The sequence below is a fragment of the Meriones unguiculatus genome, chromosome 5, assembly GCF_030254825.1.
Source record: "Meriones unguiculatus strain TT.TT164.6M chromosome 5, Bangor_MerUng_6.1, whole genome shotgun sequence".
NCBI classification, from domain to species: domain Eukaryota; kingdom Metazoa; phylum Chordata; class Mammalia; order Rodentia; family Muridae; genus Meriones; species Meriones unguiculatus.
In genome coordinates this window covers 105,942,772-105,961,922 of record NC_083353.1, presented here as the reverse complement: position 1 = coordinate 105,961,922, position 19,151 = coordinate 105,942,772, and the positions used below count along the sequence as shown (strand labels likewise).

Below are 19,151 nucleotides of genomic sequence, written 5' to 3'. Positions count from 1 at the left end.
ATTTACCTTTTTGGTACTTGGGACCACTTGAAATTTGATTCCACCCCTTCCTCCATGGCTCAGGTAAAGGTGCTCCTGTCCAACTGGAGTTCAGTTTCCAGAGGCCACAGGAAAGTGGAAGGAGAGTTGTCATCTGACACCCCCCAACTCCTACACCCCTGCCTGACAGGTACAGAGAGACACATAGTAAAAAGAAATTTGATTCTTTCCCCTCCCTTTGGGTAACAGGTGTGCACCTGTTAAGTACTCCAACTCACTTAGTAGGTCACCATCAACTTGTCTGAAGACCTACCGGGTGCTGATTGGACTTTATTCCTACTCTGTTAGGGGAGCACTATATAAAAGTTCTGAGTCTTGCATTAGAGCTAAGTACAGGATTGATCTCAAGTATAGTGGCCTGGACAGTTTAGTCCTCTCTTGGTCTTGGTTCCTAGAGGAGAGTTCCCACCAGGTAGCTTTGTATCCTGAAGAAGTCAGTTTCAAGTTTTTTCCTTTATCATCAATGCAAGGGTGGTGTTGTTGTGGTTTGGTTTGGTTTTTTGAGACAGGGTTTCTCTGTGTAGCCCTGGCTATCCTGGAACTCGCTCTGTAGACCAGGCTGTCCTCAGATTCAGAGTTCCACCTGCCTCTACCTCTGGAGTGCTGGAATTAAAGGCGTGTGCCGCCACCACCCGGCACAAGGTTTTAACTTAAAACGCTTTGTAGCGCTGTGGCTGTGGGTGACTTGGTTGAGGCTCTGGTTTCATCCTGGGCACCACAGAAACCAACCAGTACCCCTCTACCCATGGTTTCCTTCACACAAGGGTTTCCTTGTCCTGTGATTACACAGGACAAGGGTGACAGTGCCCTGACCAGTGCAGTGTCTCAGAGGGTTGCTCATAGTCTGCTGAGGAGCGCTTCTCCACACAGTGGATGTGGGCATTCTGGAGAAGCCCGGAAGCCTGAATGCTCACACATCCAAGTGTTCTGCTGAGGCCGAGCTCATTTTCTTCATTTGCTAAAGTCTTTTTGTTTGTTTGTTTGTTTGTTTCTTGTTCACATATCAGGTTAGGCTGATTTTAATTGCATAAATGGTGAGGGGAAACCACCTTTAGACAGAAACCGTTGTCTAAATGTCTAGCTACATAAAATTTCAGAGAGAGCAGTTTGGGGGTTAGGGAGCTGATAGCTCAGGACGGTTGTGTCTGTTCCTAGAGGCTTTACAGACATTCTCGTCAGACTCCTTTCTGACCTCTCAAGGAGAGACAGTTGGGTCTAATGAGTATCTGGAAAATGCTGTCAGACCCCTGGCTTTTCCTAGGCAGCCTGTTCATTTGGCTGACATAGTGTAACTCATCAGTCAGCCTTTGGGCAGGTAGAGCAATTTAGTGGTTAGCCTGGGCTTGCTTCTGTGGCGATTGCACCATCTCTGGTCCACCAGGAGGCTGAGCCATAACCAACATTTGTCGAGCGCCTATTGTGTGTTGTGGTGAGATTCATACTGACAGCAGCTGCGGCTTGGTTTTCGTCTTTTCCACAAGTTGTCTACTTTGGTCATCTGATACCAACTGATACTAGTATGTGACACAATCAGGGAATAGCAAGAGCACACACACGCACACACACACACACACACACACTCACACACGCACGCACACACTCGCATAGACATTTATGTCTGCAGTTCTGAATGTTTAGAGTTCCCTGACAACTTTGCTATTTAAGACAGATCTTCAATCTTGGTCTCTTGAATGGCTAATTAAATGCATAGAATTTTTACTGCCTTTCATTACTAAACTTAAAAAAATACTGCAGTTGGGTTGGCATCAGCGATGCTGAGGCAGGAGGATCATGAGTTCAAGCCAGCCTTTACTATAAAATGAGACCCTGTCTTAAAACAAAAACAAAACCAACACCACCAGTAAGAGAAATAAGGGCTGAGGAGAGGCACAGGGGTTAATAACACGCATGGTTCTTACAGAGGATCCGAGTTCAGTTCCCAGCTCCCACCCTGGGCAACTCCTAACTGTCTAACTCCAGCCCCAGGGGATCCAACAACCTCCTCTGCCCCTGTACTCCCACACAAAGCCCCACAGTCTAACACATACACATAATTAAAAATAAATTTTAAAAAGTGACATATGTGGTCTCCCCAGGGAATATTGCCTTGCCTTTTAGCTTTAAAATGGAGACCTCTCTCCCTCACCTTCACTACTGCGTAAGGAAAATACTCCTTATGCATGGGTTGATGAGAATTGTGGAGACATGTGAAAGCATTTCAAGCTGAGCATGGCTGATCGGGCACAGTGACATGGGCAGAGGCAGGTGGATCTCTGTGGGTGTGAGGTTAGCCTGGTCCACATAGTGAGTTCCAGGATGGCCAGGGCTTTAAAGTGAGCCCTGTTTTGAAGAAAAAAAACAAAAAACAAAACAAAACAAAACAAAACAAAAAACCCAGCCACTCATAGAGTTTGTGTATGTAAGTGTGTGGTCCTACACGTACACACAGAATTTGGTAACTATGTTTCAGTTTAGTTCCCCCCTCCCAGTTGTTGTGGGGGCACAACTTAGCAGGTGCCGGGGCGGCTGCCTGTTCTTTCAGGCGGGGAGGTAGCCCCATCAACACCCGCAGCTCCAGCTTTGATTCGCCTTCAAACTCTGGAGCCTCCCGTAGCAGCCATGGAGCCAAAGGTGGGAATTGGTGTGTGAGCCCTTGCTGAGGACGTGTGAAGACCAGGGTTGGATCCTCAGAAAAAGATGGGTGTGAGGAGCGCACGCTGCTGGGCTGCTGGGCTGCTGGGGAAGCTGAGGCAGGAGGATGGTGTTGACCCCACCACCGTTTAGAACCGACTTCCTCATGAGAGCGGACAGCCCCTCCTGCTGCTGCCTTTCAGGTGGGCGGGCTTGAGAATGGGTGTGTTAGGCGTTGCGTGCTCCAGTGGAGGAGCTGATCTGAACGACAGAACCTGCAGGGTGGGATCAGGCGGTGCTCATGGAAGAGGGAGAGGCTCCCCTTCAGGAGATGCTCTAAAGTTCATTTATTACTTCTTTGTGTGTGTGTGTGTGTTCGTGTGTGTATGATGCATGTGTGGAGGTCAGAAGACAACTTTTAGGAGTCAGCTCTCTGTCCCCCATGGGTTCTGGGAATTGAACTCAGTTGGTCAGGCCTGAATGGCACATGCTCACTCCCTGAGCCGTCATGCTGGCCCAAGGGTGTGTTATGTTTTTACATTATAGTGTGTATGTGTGTGTGTGTGAGTGTGTGATAGCGTACATGTATATGCAGGTGCACGTGTGTATGTATGTGTGGAGGCATGTTCACGTGTGCTTTCTGCTTTGCTAAAACACTGAGCAAACTGACTCAAGTGAGGGAAGGAAGGGTAGATCTCAGTTTACAGCCCAGCCTGTGATTAGGGAACCTGAGGCAGGAGCTGAAGCAGAGGCCATGGAGGACCGTTCTTACTGGCTTGCTCCTCATGACTTGCTTATTTAGCCTGCCACCTCTGCACCTTCCTCCTCCTCCTCCTACCCCCCTCTTCCCTCTCTCCCCCTTCTCCTATTTCTGAGGCACGGTCTGACTATTTGCTCTGGCTGTCATGGAACTCACTATGTCAACTAGGCTAGCCTTGAACTCATAGCAGTCCACTTGCCTCTACACCACTACCGTGCCTGGCTTCAGCCTGCCTTCTTATACAACCTAGGAGGCCCTGCTCCTAGGAGCCCCCATCCCCTAGGAGTGGGAATGCTGACAGTGGGCTGGGCCCTTCCACATCAATCATTAATCAAAAAACCGCCCCCCCCCGACTTGCCTGGAGGCCAGTTTGATGGAGGCCATTCCTAGGTTGTGGCTCCAGCGTCTTCCTAGGTGACTCTAGGTCATGTTATGTTCACCAATACCAACCAGCACAAGATGACATAAGGTATTTTCTGTCCCTCTTTGCTTTTGCAGTGATCCTGAAGCTCAGGCCTGCGGGGCAGTAAGCTTAGTGACTTAGTGACACCCATCCCCCCCCCCACAATCTCTCTCCTTGGTCCCCAAGGCTGGGATTATAGCACATGAATTGTACCTGGCTTTTCATGTGAGTCCCGAAGTTTGTGGAGCAGATGCATCACTGACCGAGCAATCTTCCCAGCCTGTCCTCAAAATAAAATAATAATAATAAACACGTTTATTTATTTAGCATTTGTGAGTGTGTGCATGCCATGGTGCATATAGAGGTCAGAGGTCAACTTTTGGGGGAGTTGGTTCTTTCCTGGGATTGAGCTTGGTGTCTCCTCCTGTAAACCGCTGTATTTGACATCGAGTCCTGGAAAAGTGGCTAAGTGTTTTGTGCATATCCCTCTATCTGTATTGTTTCAATCATGTGCTTAAATAAAAAAAAAAAAATCTTCATCTTAAAATAAGTGAAAGCAATGAAGTCTTTTTTTGGAGGTGTAGCTGGGCTAGGCCTTGAGTTGAGACTTGTGGCAATCCCTCTGCCTCAGTCGCTGATGGGCTTGTATCACACTGCCAGGCTGCAAAAGAGTCACTTAAGGCAGGTTCTTTTCCTTTCTCAGAACTTGGAACATTTTGAAACTTTCCATGATTGGTCACAACCTCCCAGATGGCTTTGGAAAGCAATTGGACTCAAAATAAGTATTTTACCGGGCTGGAGAGATGGCTCAGAGCACTGGCTGCTCTTCCAGAGGTCCTGATTTCAGTTCCCAGCAACCACTTGGTGGCTCATAACCATCTATAATGAGCTCTGGTGCCCTCTTCTGGCGTTCAGGCACACATGCAGGCAGAACCCTGTAGACATGATAAATACATCTTTAAAAATTTATTTTATGTATGCGGATGTTCTGCCATCATGTTATAGCTGTGAACCGTATGCATGCAGTGCCCATGGAGGCCAGAAGAGGGCATCAGGTCTCCTTGAATTGGAGCTACAGGTGAGTGCTGGGTACTGAACTCGGTACTCTGCAAAAGCAGTGAGTGCTTTCAGCCACCTAGCCACCTAGTTAGTTCGCGTGTACGTGCACCTCAGTTTCCTCTTCTGTGGAAAGCTTTTTCTCTGGTGCCCTGTCCATCTGTGCTGCTACACGGCTTAGGAAGGAAGTTAGTTACAAGTAACATTGACTTTGAAAGTGTAAACACTCACTGTGTCCCTGGACGCAATAAAACCGCGGTCTTACAAAGAAACCTTGTACCGAGCGGAGCACGCCCCAGTGGAAACCCTGGGTTCCCAGCCCCTGGAAGAAGTCACCGAAAGTTAAAGTCCTTGCAGTTTGCTTCCACGGCAGATTTTTTTTTTAAACTTTGTGCTTAGCCTGTTCCCTCCCCACCCCCAAACAAAACAGAGCAAAACAAAACACCCAAAAACTTTCTGGGTTTTCTTCCTTGGCTTCTGGCGGCCCTTGGCAACTGTGAGGAAAAACTCCTCACCCCCTGCGCCCCACTGTCCCCTCCTCTTTCTGCTTCCTGCTAACTCTGCTTGCGCCCAGAGCCCTGAGCCTGTGCCGAGGCTCCAGTGAGCATGCTCCGGGCCCCCTCCTCCCCTCCACCAGCACAGGAAGCTGGTTTACATACGAGTCATACCAAGCATAGCCAGCATGTCAGTGCAGTCAGCTTGCAGCGGGCTGTGAGGGAGAGTGCCTTTGTCCTAAGAAATGTGCTTTGTGTTTTTCTTTTCTACTGCTTTCTTTTTAAACCCCCAAGACAGGCTTTTGAAGACTTATGAAATGATTTTTTAAAGCCGAATAGAGGACACAATCAGACAGCTGCTTTCCAATAAGCCCTTGACGGGTTTTGTTTGAGTCTGTTTTTTTTGTGTGTGTGTGTGAGATTTTTTTTTTTAAGAAAAAAAGAAAAAGAAAAAAAGCCCACCTTTTTATATATACTTTGTTGTGATCTTGTGAGGCTGGGCCTCTATCTTCCTGAAGTTTTAGGAGAGCCTGGAGCTACTCAGCTAAGACTGAATTTTGAAACTTTCTTTTTGGGGGTGAAAGCAAAGAACTGCTTTTCTTTGCCAGCCGGACAGATAAATGCTGTTTATGAAGATGGACCTGTTGAACTACCAGTACTTGGACAAGATGAGCAACAGCATCGGCGTGTTGTGCTACGAAGGTAGATGTTGTAGAATGTACCTCTCTTTTGCCTTTGGAACATCCACTCCTCCTTTGGAGGGGGCCCCTGGCCTGCGGGCTCCTAAACCTTTTCTTGTCTTTCTTGGGATGGTCGAGTGGCCGGGAGAGAGGGTTGTAGACCTTTTCAGGACAGTTTGCCTGGCAGGAGGGGGGCACCGGCGGAGGGCTGGAAGGGACAGACACATTGTTAAAAGTTTGCCCGCTACGTTCCAGCAAGAGCTGATGAGGTTGTTACATTTTAAGTTATTCCTCCTTTTGATTTTGCTGGCATTTTACGTATGGCGAGGAGCTTAGAGAAACAAGGAAAAGTTAAATGTGGGTGTTAGGGCGGAGGGGAGGGGCTTTGAGACTATTTTTAAACATATCGCGGTGTACAGTACTCTGTGTGTACTCCCGCTCTGGATTTGGTGTGGTGGAGGAACAACAACAAAAAGCTACAATAAGTTTTTGTTTTCCAGGCCATTGTCTCAGCCTTCGAAGGTTTTTCTTCTTCTTCTTCTTCTTGTGTTGAGTTTGTGGGGCCGGCAGGGCCTGGTGTCAGGGAGCCCAGGCCGGCTCTTTGTCTGTGGGGCCCCATTTCCTGTACAGAGAGCTGACAGTGAAGACAGGCTCCCTCCAGGCCCCGGGCAATTACACAACAAGCAGCTAGAAGGCTGAAGAAAGTGGAAAATGCCCCCACCCCTGGGTTCCCCTTGCCCATCGCCTCCCCTTCCCCTGGGCACTCCCTGTAGTATTTTAAGCTACTCTGGAGTAGGGAAGAAGAGGAGAAAACTCCAATTCCATCTTTTGGAATTTTTACCTACGTGGGATCTGAGGCGGGAGTAATGGGGTTGAGCTGGGGTACTGGACAGGCAGGGAGAGAGCTGCTGTTGTCAGGGAGTCTCTCCTGGGAAAAGCAAGTAGGAATCAGGGCACATCTTCCTGTGGGCAGTGGGCTGTGTGTTTCCTCCCATCTTGAGCTGAGTGGGTTGTTTGCTCTTTCGGGAACAGGACTTAAGAGGGGGAGCGGAGCCATTGTGTTCATGTAAAAGTTGCAGATCTGTTTCTGGGTCTGTTGAAACACAGCCCTTTCTTTCCCAAGCTTTTTAAAAAATTAACTCTACGGGGACAATCTCACATTTAAAAAGATTTTGTTGTGATTTTGCATTTTAAAAATAGAATATCACTTTACTTTGACAAGTTTCTTCTACACGTTAAGAGTGTCTCGGCTTCTAAAACCCCTAATCTCAAAGGCAGGATTCTCTAGAAATCACCAGAAATCACTTCTGGTATTCATGCGTTACCTTAAAAAAAAAAAAAAATCCACACCCTATCCCCCAAAAAAGTTGAAAAATTTAATACGATTTCTTTGTCAACAAGTAATCTGATATTTAAAAACCAAAACAGAGTGCCTGGCTGGCCCGGGTGAGGGACACAGAGACTGTTGGGGCAGTGGTTTGTTCCTTGTGTCCTGGGAAGAAGTTCGGCAGCTCCCCCAGGTGGGTGTGCGGTTCCGTGGAAAGTGCAAACGCCAGCAGTCAGCTGTCTTGTTTCCTTCACTGTTTGGAGGAACAGACTTGGATTCTGGGAGTGGAGTGGGTGTGTGGGATCATAAGGCTATCGTCTGTTTAGTTTAAACATCTGCTCCTGTTTTCCTTATTATGAAAGGTAATATTATTCTAACACCAAAATAAATACACAGGAAATGAAGAAAAGCGAAGCAAAACTGGAGTGGCGCTCGGAGCCGGTTGTTTACGTCCTCTGGCTTCCTTACTGTAAACACCACACACATCTGGCCTCGACTGCCAGGGCCTCGTGGAACCACGGGTATAAATCATACATGGGATTCTCTCCTGTAAGAAGTCAGAATGCAGCTAAGCCTCGTGGTGCACGCCTTTAATTCCAGCACTGAGGAGGCAGAGGCAGGTGGATCTCTGTGGGTTCGAGGCCAGCCTGATCTACAAAGTGAGGTCCAGGACAGCCAGGGCTACACAGAAAAACCCTGTCTCAAACAAATAGACAAACAAACCAAAATAAAAGTTGGTACAGTTTAAATGACAAACACTTCTGACCATACTGTGGAACATGAGTGGATGGGGGTAGATGGCATTGGATTTCATCTGGGGCACCGGCCGTCCTCCTGCCTGTTAGCAGGAGACAGACTCAGTGTTCCCTCTGCCTGCGTTAGAAGCGAAGATGCAGGCGGGGAGCTTTGATTGTCCAGGGTGGCTCTTCCACAGCCTCCGTTGTGTCAGGTGAACTGTGTCCTCCTCATCTTCCTTCTCTTGGGACCTCCCACCGAGGGGGCCTGGCCACTCACCATGCTGTGCACAAGGACTCCTGGATCTTACTCTTGTGTCCACCCTGGGTTGCCCTCCCTCCTTGAGGTCTTGGGCCGGAACCCACATTATCTTCTGCTAAATCTACCTTCTCCCCCAGCACTCCCATAGCCCAAACCTGCTCTAAATGGCTGAGGCCTCTCCCTGCATGCTAACCCCATCCTAGCCCTCCCTCATAGTCACCTCCAAGGAGGATTGAAAGGCCAATAAAGGAAAACAAATAGCCCAATGCATGTTCTGGGGAGCCTGAGGTGGTGAAACAGAAAAATCTGTCAAACTTTTGAGAACCAGTTTCTGCGCTAATGACGAGGGACTTAGTAGACTTGCTTGTGTTCGTGAATAGGCCCAGGAGCCTCATGGCCTCCTATCACCGTGCCCAACAGTTAACCACTCCATCTTTCCTCGACCATCTGATTGATCCCATTGTACCTACAGGAAGTTCACTTTTGCCTCTGTCTCCATAAAAAAAAGGCATAGGCCAACCCCAGCCAGCCCTCTCTTATCTTTTCCCGTTGAACTGCTGAGCGCACTCCACTAGATGGTCAAAAGCCTCATGAAGTCAGGGCTCCTCCTTTGGTGACTGGCACAAAACCCATGGCATGGCTCAGGGCCCTTTGGGGCTCCAGGAAGTGGTTTATGGTGAAGCTGAACTTGCAACAACAGGGGAAAAAAAAAAAAGGTCTGCAGGCCTTACTCTGGGCTTGGGGCCACTGTTGTATAACGTTGTCTTTAATTGTAAGCTGTTGTGCTTTCTCTAATTAACTTGTCACCACAGAGACAACCAGGGCCTTAGACATCATCTCATACCTACGGCCTTATTTTAGCCAAGGAGATTTGAGGCCCGGAGCGTCTCTCTGTTCAGGTGGATTTGGGGTTTGTTGCAGGACTGAGCTGAGGCTGCAGGCCAGGGAATCTCACCCTTCTCTGGCCTCTTCTTCCCATACTGCCTTTCCAGAGTTACTGTCTGTCTCATCTCTGCTCGCATCCTCAGGACTGTGCACGCCGGAGGGCAGGGCGGGTCACGCCCCAGCTTGCAGTGCACTGTCCTGATGCCAGCCGGTCCAGGTTCCAAGACCGCTTCATGTCCAAGGAAGAGTCGCGATGCTGGCTGTAGGTGACCAGCTTTCTAGAACTTTCTCTCCCTGCCACTGTTTAGTGTGGGGTGGGGTTGAAGGAGGAGGAGAAGGCCCTGGCTAGAGGCCAGATCCCCAAGAGTGAGTCCTCCAGGAAGCAGAGGAGAGTGGGATGTTTCAAGATGGCTGAAAGCCATATTTACATAATTACTCAGTTCTGAAAACTTAGGTCCTAATAAATGCTCATGGTTGGCCGTGACTATAAACTGCTGTTAGTGATTCTTCAATTATGGGTTAAGAGCCATTAGTGTGTAATTTGGTAGAAGTCGTCTCTCCTTTTAATTTAATAGTGTGATTTGTCTTGGGAGAAAGTAAGGATAAATTGCGTATTGTGATAGGCTCAAAGCTTCAGAGAAGGGCGCGGATAGTTCCTCGGGGGTTAGAACTGTTGGCTGTTTTAGAACATAATTACCACTTGTTTCACCGCAGGCTACATTCGGATCCATTTTCCTGGACCGGAAGGGAACGTACACACTCGGGCTGCCCAGCAGTGAGGCCCCACAAGTCTGGGCATGGTTCTTTTGTTTCTTGCCAGTCTACCAGCAACAGGTTGATGGAGGCCTGGCTTCATTGTTCTTTGTCTGAGGAACTCAGAGGAATTGGAGCCTCCAACGCTGTTGGGTGCAAAGGCCACAGGAGCCAGGCTACAAGTCCCAGATCAAGTGGTCCTGATCCGGATGTATTCTATGTGGTGCTTCTGCAACCATTTTACAGAAGCAGTTTTACATCCTTTCAATTTTAGCATGTTACAGATGTGTGTGTGTGTGTGTGTGTGTGTTGTGTGTGTTGACAGAGAGAGTGGGAGGGGCTTGACAGGAGCCCAGGTGAGTGTGAACACTTCTGTCCTTGTTTCTCCTAATTACAGCCTGTGCCCGGAAGGTGTGACTAGAGCCGCCTTTCTTCCAGCTTCACACCCATAATTCTCAATCTCCTTCTGGAAAGATTGTTTGACTTGGCTTGTTATCTCTGGGAGCCAGCATTTGGCTTGTTAGAAGTCAGCCTCAGAAGGCAGCACTGCCTCCTCCCTCTCTCCCTCTGCCTTGTGTTCCTAAGGTGTCTGGGTTCACTACCGTGAAACAAGTTTCTTTTCTTTTTTCTTTTTTCTTTTTTTTTTTTTTTTAATCATGCAGTGTAGAGGTAAAGAAATCTCTGGGCCAGGAAGATTGCTCAGTGGGTAAAGGTCATTACAGCCAAGCTCAGTGACGACCTGATTTCAATCCCTGGGACCCATGTGGTAAGAGACGAGAACTGAAAGTTCCAGAAAGTTGTCCTCTAACTCCATGCTGAGTCCTCGGCACTCCAACCACTCCCCCTCTGAATAAAAGTAAAAGAAGGAGGTAGAGAGAAGCCCCCTTGATGTGCTCAGAGCGTCTCAGCACAGCCGATTCTGCCTCACTGCCAGGGCGCTGCAGAAAACGGTTTTGTCATGAAGAAATAAGATCCAGATTTAGCCCTTCGCTTGTATACAAACATATTAAAAAAAATAGTCTTCTCGGGGATCGTTCCTGGCTGTCTGTATCTGCTCCATCTCTATGTGTTTAATGTTTATTTAATGACAGTTTATGTTTAATACTATTGTGTATTTAGCTCATGGTAATTATTTTTCAGCCTTGCTCAGCAGTGCGAGCCTGTTGTGTGAAGCAGGCCTCCTCCCTTTTTTATTTGAAAAAGAAGTCACGAGTTAGTTGTGCTCCTGCAAAAACAAACATCCCCACCCCCATGGGTACTTTATTTAAAAAATGGTTTCTCTTCTATTTGTACCATACTCCCCTGTGGAAGGCTACATGCTCTCCAAGTTTATTTTGATTATTAGTTTTTTGAAGACTAAGTTTTCTAATATGCACGCATGGGTGTGTGCACCATGCACACGTGAGGATTGTGCCGGAGGAGACCAATCTCTATTGGTTCCTAGGAGCTGGGGTTACAGGCAATTGTGAGTGTCCCATGTTTGGTGGAAAACAAAGTCCTGTCCCCTGTAAGAGCATCGAGTATGCTTAAGCTTATTAACTGCCTTTGAGCTTCGCATTTTTTTTTTTTTTTTGCTTGTTTTGTTTTTTGTATGATATGGCCAGGTGTGTGTGGTGTGCTCCTGTGTGGGCACGCGCCATGCATATGGGTGGCAGTCAGAGGACAACTCTGTTGGAGTCCGTCTTCCTCCTTCCACCTTCCTGTGGGTTCCAGAGGCGTTGGCTTGCGAGGCGATTGCCCTTCTTGCCGAGCCGCCTGCCCACCCGTGTTCTAGAAGTTCTGAGAATTCTTTCTGCTGGTTTGCTTTCCTGTGCTGACTTCTTTAAACATTAAAAGTCTTACTCGTTTTAGTGTGTGTGTGTGTGTGGTGGGGTGCCAATGGAGGCCAGCAGAGGTCATTGGCTCTCTTGGAGCTGGTATTAAAGATCGTTCTGGCTGCCTGAGGTGGGTGCTGGCATTCCTTTTTTAAAAAGTACAATTATTCCTTATTAATTAATAATTTCATACATGCATACAATGCAATTGATAATATCCTCCTTTCATTAACTCCTTCCAGACACAAATCCATTCTTCCCCCTCCTCCCAACTTCATGTTCTTTTTCCCTCCTTTTAGTTAACTGACCGAATCCACTTTGTGCTGGTCATAAACTCCCAGGTGTGGGGCCATTTGCTGGAGCATTGTGGCCAACCTAACAGATAAAGACCCTTAAAGCTGATTCTCTTCTAGAATCCACAATTGTTAATGGATTCTTACCTAGGGGGTAGGGCTTGGATCAGTTAAGAGGTGTTCTATGTTGGCCTCAAACTCATGATAGGTGCTAGAGATAGGAGAAGACTAACCAAATTCGTTTTTACTGTATTACCTTGTAGCTTTCACGAGTGCTGGGCCAGGAGGGAATAGCTTGTTTGTTTGTTTGCTTTGTTTTGGTTTTATTGTGGGCTATGTAAGGCCTCAAAGTGGCTTTTCTGGTTCATCTGTTACTAAACAATGACAAACAGTTTGAGGATTGCTTGATGGAACATCAGCGTTTGAAAGCACGCTTAACTGCTGCTATGTCAACCTTAGAATTGTGTGGATTATTTTAACTTCGCTCCTCATGTAGAATATCTTTCGATATTTACAGTGTGGGTCACTGCTAGCTGAAAGAACGTTTATTCATGCAAGATAAAAGTAGAAAATCCAGCTGGGTGGTGGTGGCACACGCCTTTTAGTCCCAGCTTTTAGGAGGCAGAGGCAGGTGGATCTCCTGAATTCAAGGTCAGCCTAGTGAACAGAATGAGCTCTAAGACAGCCAGGGCTACATAGAGAATCTCTGTCTTGAAAAACAAAACAAAACAAACAAACAAACAAAACCAGTAGAAAATCTATTTTATTTACTTATTTATTTTTGACAGACTATGTAGCCCTGGCTGACCTGGAACCCATTATGTAAATGAGGCTGGTCTCAAACTCACAGAGATCCACCTGCCTCTCTACCTCTGGAGTAGAGTGCTGGGATTAAAGGACTACATACATCACCATACCTGGGCTGTAAATGGATTTTTAAAAATATTTTGTTTTTAATTATGTATGTGCGTGTTTGTTTATGCATGTGCATATAGTGCTTGGGGAAGTCCAGAAGAGATAGTTCAATGAAATAGGGCTTGTGGGTACTGGGAACTGATGGGTCCTTTCCCCTAGAGCAGGCAGTGCTCTTACCTGCCGAGCCATCTGTCCAGCCTTAGCAAAGGAACTCTGTTTTGTCTTGTTCTGATGTTCTAGCTCCATGTAATCGGAATTATTCTGTGTGCCGGCTTTTGGGGGTTGTGGACTAGCTGGGGGTGGAATTCAGAGGCCTCACACATGCACAGCACATGCTCTCAACGCTGAGCTCTTGTGTCTTAATGAAATCTTGTGAAGCAGTTGAGTGGTGCAGAAGTGTTGCCGTCTTTCCCGTGGGCAGCCAGGCTGCCGCAGAGAAGGCTGCCTCAGCTCTGGGATGGATACTGCCTTCCTGTTCATTCACTAGTTGTTAAACAGCTCCTGATGCTCCAGTTGGAACTCTTCCCCAGATAGTATTACGTTCACACTCCCCACCACCCTTTCAAGCCCTGCTCCTCCCTATTCTGATGGAAAGATGTATGTCCAGAAGGTCTTGCATCATTTTGGAGAGTGCAATGGGGTGGCACTTGTGGAAATGCCTGACTAAATTGGGACCTGAGTGAGGAGACTGATTCTGGATCAGGTGACTGTAGAAACAGCCTTCTGGGGCCAAGGAGACACAGCACTTAGACAGAGGCAGTATCCAAACAGTACTCAGCTTTGTGGGCACAGGAAGAGGGCACTGATTTCAGCAGTAGCCCTAACTTATTCAGGGTTCTTTACAGGAACAGAACTTATTGAATTTATCTATCTATCTATCTATCTATCTATCTATCTATCTATCTATCTATATCTGTATATGTATGTATCTATGTGTCATGTATGTATGTATATATCTTTCTATCTATCCATTCATTGGATTTATTAGAGTGACTTACAGGTTGTGGTCCAGCTCATCTAACAATGGCTGTCTACCAACAGAAGGTCCAAGAATCCAGTATTTGTTCAGTCTGCCAGGCAGAATCCTGAAGAAGTGAAGGAAGGAACGGACTGGCTAAGTGAGAGCGAGAGCAAGCAGGCAAAGAGAGAAAGCTTCCTTCTTCCATGTCCTTTCTATAGGCTGCCTGCAGAAGGTGAGGCTCAGATTAAAGGATGACTCTTCCTCCGTTAAAAGGTCTGAATTTAAGCTGTATCTTTCTACCTCAAAGATCAGGTTTAGAAATGAGTCTTCCCACTTCAAATGATTTAATTAAGGAAAAAAAATGTCTTGTGGGTGTGCCTGGCTATTTCGGTTTTAGTTAATTCCAGATGTAGTCAAGTTGACAACCAGGAACAGCCATCACAAGTCCCATGCATCTACTAACGTTATGAATGAAAAGCGTTATCCATGTGAGTTGTTCCCAGTCTTCATCTTATGTCTCTTTCACATGAAAGCAGGGGCTTGTTAATTCCTCTTGGCTAATGACTTGACTTTAATAGAACAAACTCTGGGATTTAATGTTTTCATGCAGATGTGTGCTGCCAAGCAGTTCAGTAGAGCTGTTTACACTACCCATAACCCAGCTGGGCAGTGTCCATGTTTCTTCCCTGATAAGTTAAGGGGGCCATGAATGAAGCTTTTGAACAGTTTTTCTCATTGTCTATTATATGGCTGAGTCCGAGCTGATTTGAGATTTTATTCTATTGGCAACACTTTCATTTACCCATGTTCTTTGAATCTTACTATGCATCTTTAAAAACTTTTAATGCATTTTTTTAGTGTGCATGTGTATGTGTGTACGTATGAGTTTATGTGTGAGTGTGTATGTGTATGTGCTTGTGTGTGTGCTCGCACAGATAGCTCAGCTTTTGTGTGGAAGTCAGAGGACATCTTGCTTTTTCATCTACAAACTCCTTTGAACTCCTTCCTCTTCACCCCTTCCTTCCTTCCTTCCTTCCTTCCTTCCTTCCTTCCTTCCTTCCTTCCTTCCTTCCTCTTGGCTCTATGAAAATCCAACTCACTACTAGGTTCATGCTCACCCAGTAGGTTCATGGCTGCAACCCTGTTGGCCTCAGGCTTTAAGAGTTGTTCCACCTTCTTCCTCTCCTGGTTCTTTCTCTTTATGATGTACTAGTGTACAACCTCTGTGTGTGATTCCCTCCAGATGTTAGACTCTGCCTTTTTGCCATGCTGTGGAGAGCAGCCTATAGCCTTGGCAACAGTTTGTGATATTTGGGGGGGTTCATGGGACTCCATGCAGCAACAACTCAACAGGATGTAATCCATTCCTGCACTGGAGGTTTTGCTTGGTGGCATAAGATGTCTAGTTGGAGCACTGTCTCCATCATTATTTGGTGCCACCATTTAGATTCCTTTCGTGAATGTTTATATTTTAGGAAACCTCTAAAACAGGTTTCCATATGGTTTTTCAAATAATCTTTAATGTTAATTATCCTTCCCCATATTCCCTCCTTTACCCTTCTCTTCCACCTTTCTCCCCATTTAATCTTTTAATTTTTACTTTCCCCTTTATCTCTCCATAATCCTATATTTCATTTGCTCTTCCTTGGGAGATCCTTTCCTTTTCCATACTCCCTTACTAGGTACCTAAACCCCTGTTGTTATTTAGATTGTAGCACATATATCGAAAGCTTAAAAGCTAACATCCACACATAAGAGAAAACGTAATATTTGTCTTTTGGAGTCTGGTTACCTCAACCCTCAAACATCAGAAAGTATTGCCAGGACTATTGGTTGCCCTCCACAGCATGACAGTAAAGCCCTATCAGTGAGGACAACACTTATGTCATCAAATATAGAGAAGTCAAGCTGGTACCCAACTAGGAAGCTTCACCCCTAGTGACGAGCATTTTTTTTTTCTGATAGATGACTCCACGGAAACAGTATCTTCCAGACACAGCAGGACTGATGTACATATGAACTTACAGAGACTATGGAAGCTTGCAAAGGATCTGCACAGGTTCAGGCCAGATTGGGGTCCTAAATAAGAAACTCCCTGTGATGGATACGCCCTGGCAAAGGGAAAATGAGTTTTCTTCAATGGCGTGCCACTGCGTCTGTCAGTCACACAGTAGGGCAGGCCCTGTGCTCAGGCGTAGTTTGCTAACATAAAACGAACTCAGTGTTGTGTGGACTTTCTGTTTTATTTTGCTTTGGCAATAGTTCTTTTGCTTTTTTTTTTTTTTTTTGTAATTGTGTGTGTGTGTCTTGTTTTTCTTTTCTTTTCTTTCTGTCTTTTTTTGAAAGAGAAGTAAAAAAGAACATAATGTCGGATGGGTAGGGAGATGTGGAGAAACTGATGGAGGGGAAATTGTATTGAATGAAAAAATGTCTTTAATTAGAAAAAAAGGGGGGGATAATGCCTGAGTGGGATGGTATGGTAATGCTCCTTGTCTCAAGAGCTTACTCTAAAATGCCACAGTTATTGGTGTTTTCAAAATCGGGTGCAAATCCCAGGCTTCCCTTGGACGTTGGACCTCGGTTCTCCACCTGCTTGTCTTACCATCCTCCTTCGTCACACTTTACTGAGACGCCATCAACTGCTCAAGAGAAGGCTGCATCACTGTTTACCTTTCTGTTTTGTTTTGTTTTGTTTTGTTTTGTTTCAAAGATAAGATAGTACTAAGTAAGAATTTTACTTTTAAAAGTGTGATTACATTTTCATTATTTTGTGTGCATGTATATGTATGGACACACATGCCATAGCCCGTGTGTGTGTGTGGGGGGGGGGGGTGTCAGAGGACAACTTTGCAGAGTTGCTTCTCTCCATGAACCTAGGAGGTCAGGCTTGGTTATCTGTCATCTTCCCCCACTGAACTTGCTGGCCCACCAAGTTGGAATTTTGAATTTGTTGTGCCTAGGAAAGAACGGTTTGTGAATGGGGAGACATCAAAGCAAAGGCTAGCTGGAGTCTGATTTCATGGCGTGCGGTGACGCCAGTTAGTGGAAGGAGTCATTTGGCCCTGTCTCTAAGCAGATTTGTGTGGGGCTGTGCAGTTGTGGGGAATCAGGATAACTACACACAGAAAGCTCATCCGGGATTTTGTTCAGAGACAGCATTTGGAGAAGTTGGGGTGACCTTCGTCTTGGTTGTGAGTGGTTGACCCTAGCATCTCCAGACTGTACCTTCTGTTTCTAATTGTTTGTTTAAATAGAGTTTATAGATGTTTATCTTGGTTGAGAGACAAAGATAAAAGATCCTTTAGTTTTGGTGTGGTATCTTACACAGTCATCTGAGGCTGAGGCAGGAGGATGAGAACTTCTGGGCCAGCCTGGGCTGCATAGTGAAAACCTGCCTCATCTAGTACCTTGTGACATCTCTTTGTGGCTACTCACCCTTGCCACAGGACATCATAAAGTCAGTTCCACCTGCCTTTGAGCTGTGTCTTAATACATTTGGATGCAATATCTAATGGGGCACTTCTAGAAGCCTTCTAGAAGGAATGCCTTCTAGAAGCATTCCTAAAACAAAAACAAAACAAAAAACTGAAGAGCTTTTTCTGGATTGCTCTGAAGCCAGTTCCATGAGTGGAGTGTAAAATATCTTGCAGCTAGTGACAGTTTTCTTTGGACTGAGAAGAATTCAGGTCACACTAAGGTTGACTGTTTAAACAATGGCAACCGTCATTTGATTAGATCCACTTTCAGAGCCAAGTCGGCCTCCTCCCTATCACATCACCTTAAAGTGTTAAGTTTCTCGAGGACAAGTCAGTGAGGACATTTGTTCTAATCCTAGGGGTGATCCATGCCTGTAATGGCAACACTCCATAGACGAGGCAGGAGGATCAGGAGTTCACAGCCAGCCTGGGCAGAGAGGACAGGGTGGTGTCTGTACAGGAGGACATATTGATATGAATCTATCTTTTTGTGTGTTCTCTCTGCCAGCAGCACTTGTACAGTGCTGTGTGCAAGTCAGGCCCCATCAAACATGAGGAAGACTGAGGTCAGAGTGGCCTTCAGCTAGAGGGTAGACATGCCTGGGTTGTTGCCCTAGGACCACTGGTATCTTTGGCCTTGTCTTCATTCTGTTTGGCTTTGCTAGTTCATTTACATGCAATGCAGAAAGCAGTTGGCTGCTTGCCGCACCAGCAACCTGTTCTTCACCTCTCTTCATGGGGGTCGATGGCTCCCCTCGCGCATCCGTCTATAAGCAATTTTCTGCAGGATGACTGCTCCCTCTGACCCTGGCTGAAAAGATAGGATGATTGTAGCTCAGATCCCACAGTGGTGTTTAGAGAGCAGAGAGTAAATGGCATCTTAAAATGCCTTTTAGTGCTTTAAAGACTCTGAAAACCCCATCTGTGCTAGATCTCTGTGATAGTTTGAATAACAACGGGACCCCATAGGCTTAGGCATTTGAATACTTGGTTGGTACCTAGTTTTTGCTGCTGCTAATTATTCGAGGTTTAGGTAGCACAGCCTTGCTGCAGGAAATATGTCACTGGGCACAGGCTTCGAGATTAAAGGCCTTACTCCACTTGTTTTTTTCTTCTCTGCATTTTGTTTGCATTTGTGTTTAAAGATGCAGTCTCTCTGTTTCCTTCTCCTCCCAACACCATGCTTCCTGCCATGACTCCCTGCCATGATGGACTCCTCTGGAACCACGAGCCCAAATAAACTCTTCTTTAAGTTGCCTTGGTCAAGGTGTTTTATCACAGCAACAGACAAGAACAAGTACAGTCTTATAAGTAAGTAGGAGAACACAAGGACCTTTGGGGAAATGAGAAGGTGTTGGATCTGTATCCACCGTGAAGATGGGCATTTTGTTTGGTGGTGATGGTGGTGGTGTGTGTGTATGGTATATGACTTATTTACTTTTGTACATTTTCTTCCCTGGGATTGAGATGAATTTCCATGTTTTACTCACGTTCTGTGTTCAGATACTGTTGTAGCTGTGTCATGGTCCCAGAAGCAGTAATAGTGTGGTTTGTTATTGGTGTCTGAATGACGTTTTTGGTCCCATGATGTTTTCTCTAATTCAAGGTGAAGATAAAACACCAAATGTGCATTTCTAAAACCTTGGAAGCAAAAGTCATCTAACCCAA

General features: G+C 46.1%; 1 protein-coding gene across 3 annotated transcripts in view; it reads left to right on the top strand.

Annotated features, from left to right (window-relative positions):
* Vgll4 (vestigial like family member 4) overlaps window positions 1-19,151 on the top strand; it is a 114,017-nt gene that overhangs the window by 45,718 nt on the left and 49,148 nt on the right. The window contains exon 1 of one of the 3 annotated variants that reach the window (XM_021653472.2): window positions 5,447-6,085. The exons of the other annotated variants lie outside the window; for them this stretch is intronic. Coding sequence (XP_021509147.1) covers window positions 6,004-6,085 — 82 coding nt within the window. The 5' untranslated portion in view covers window positions 5,447-6,003. Of the gene's footprint in view, window positions 1-5,446; window positions 6,086-19,151 lie in introns of those variants that run through there. 3 annotated transcript variants of the gene reach the window in all.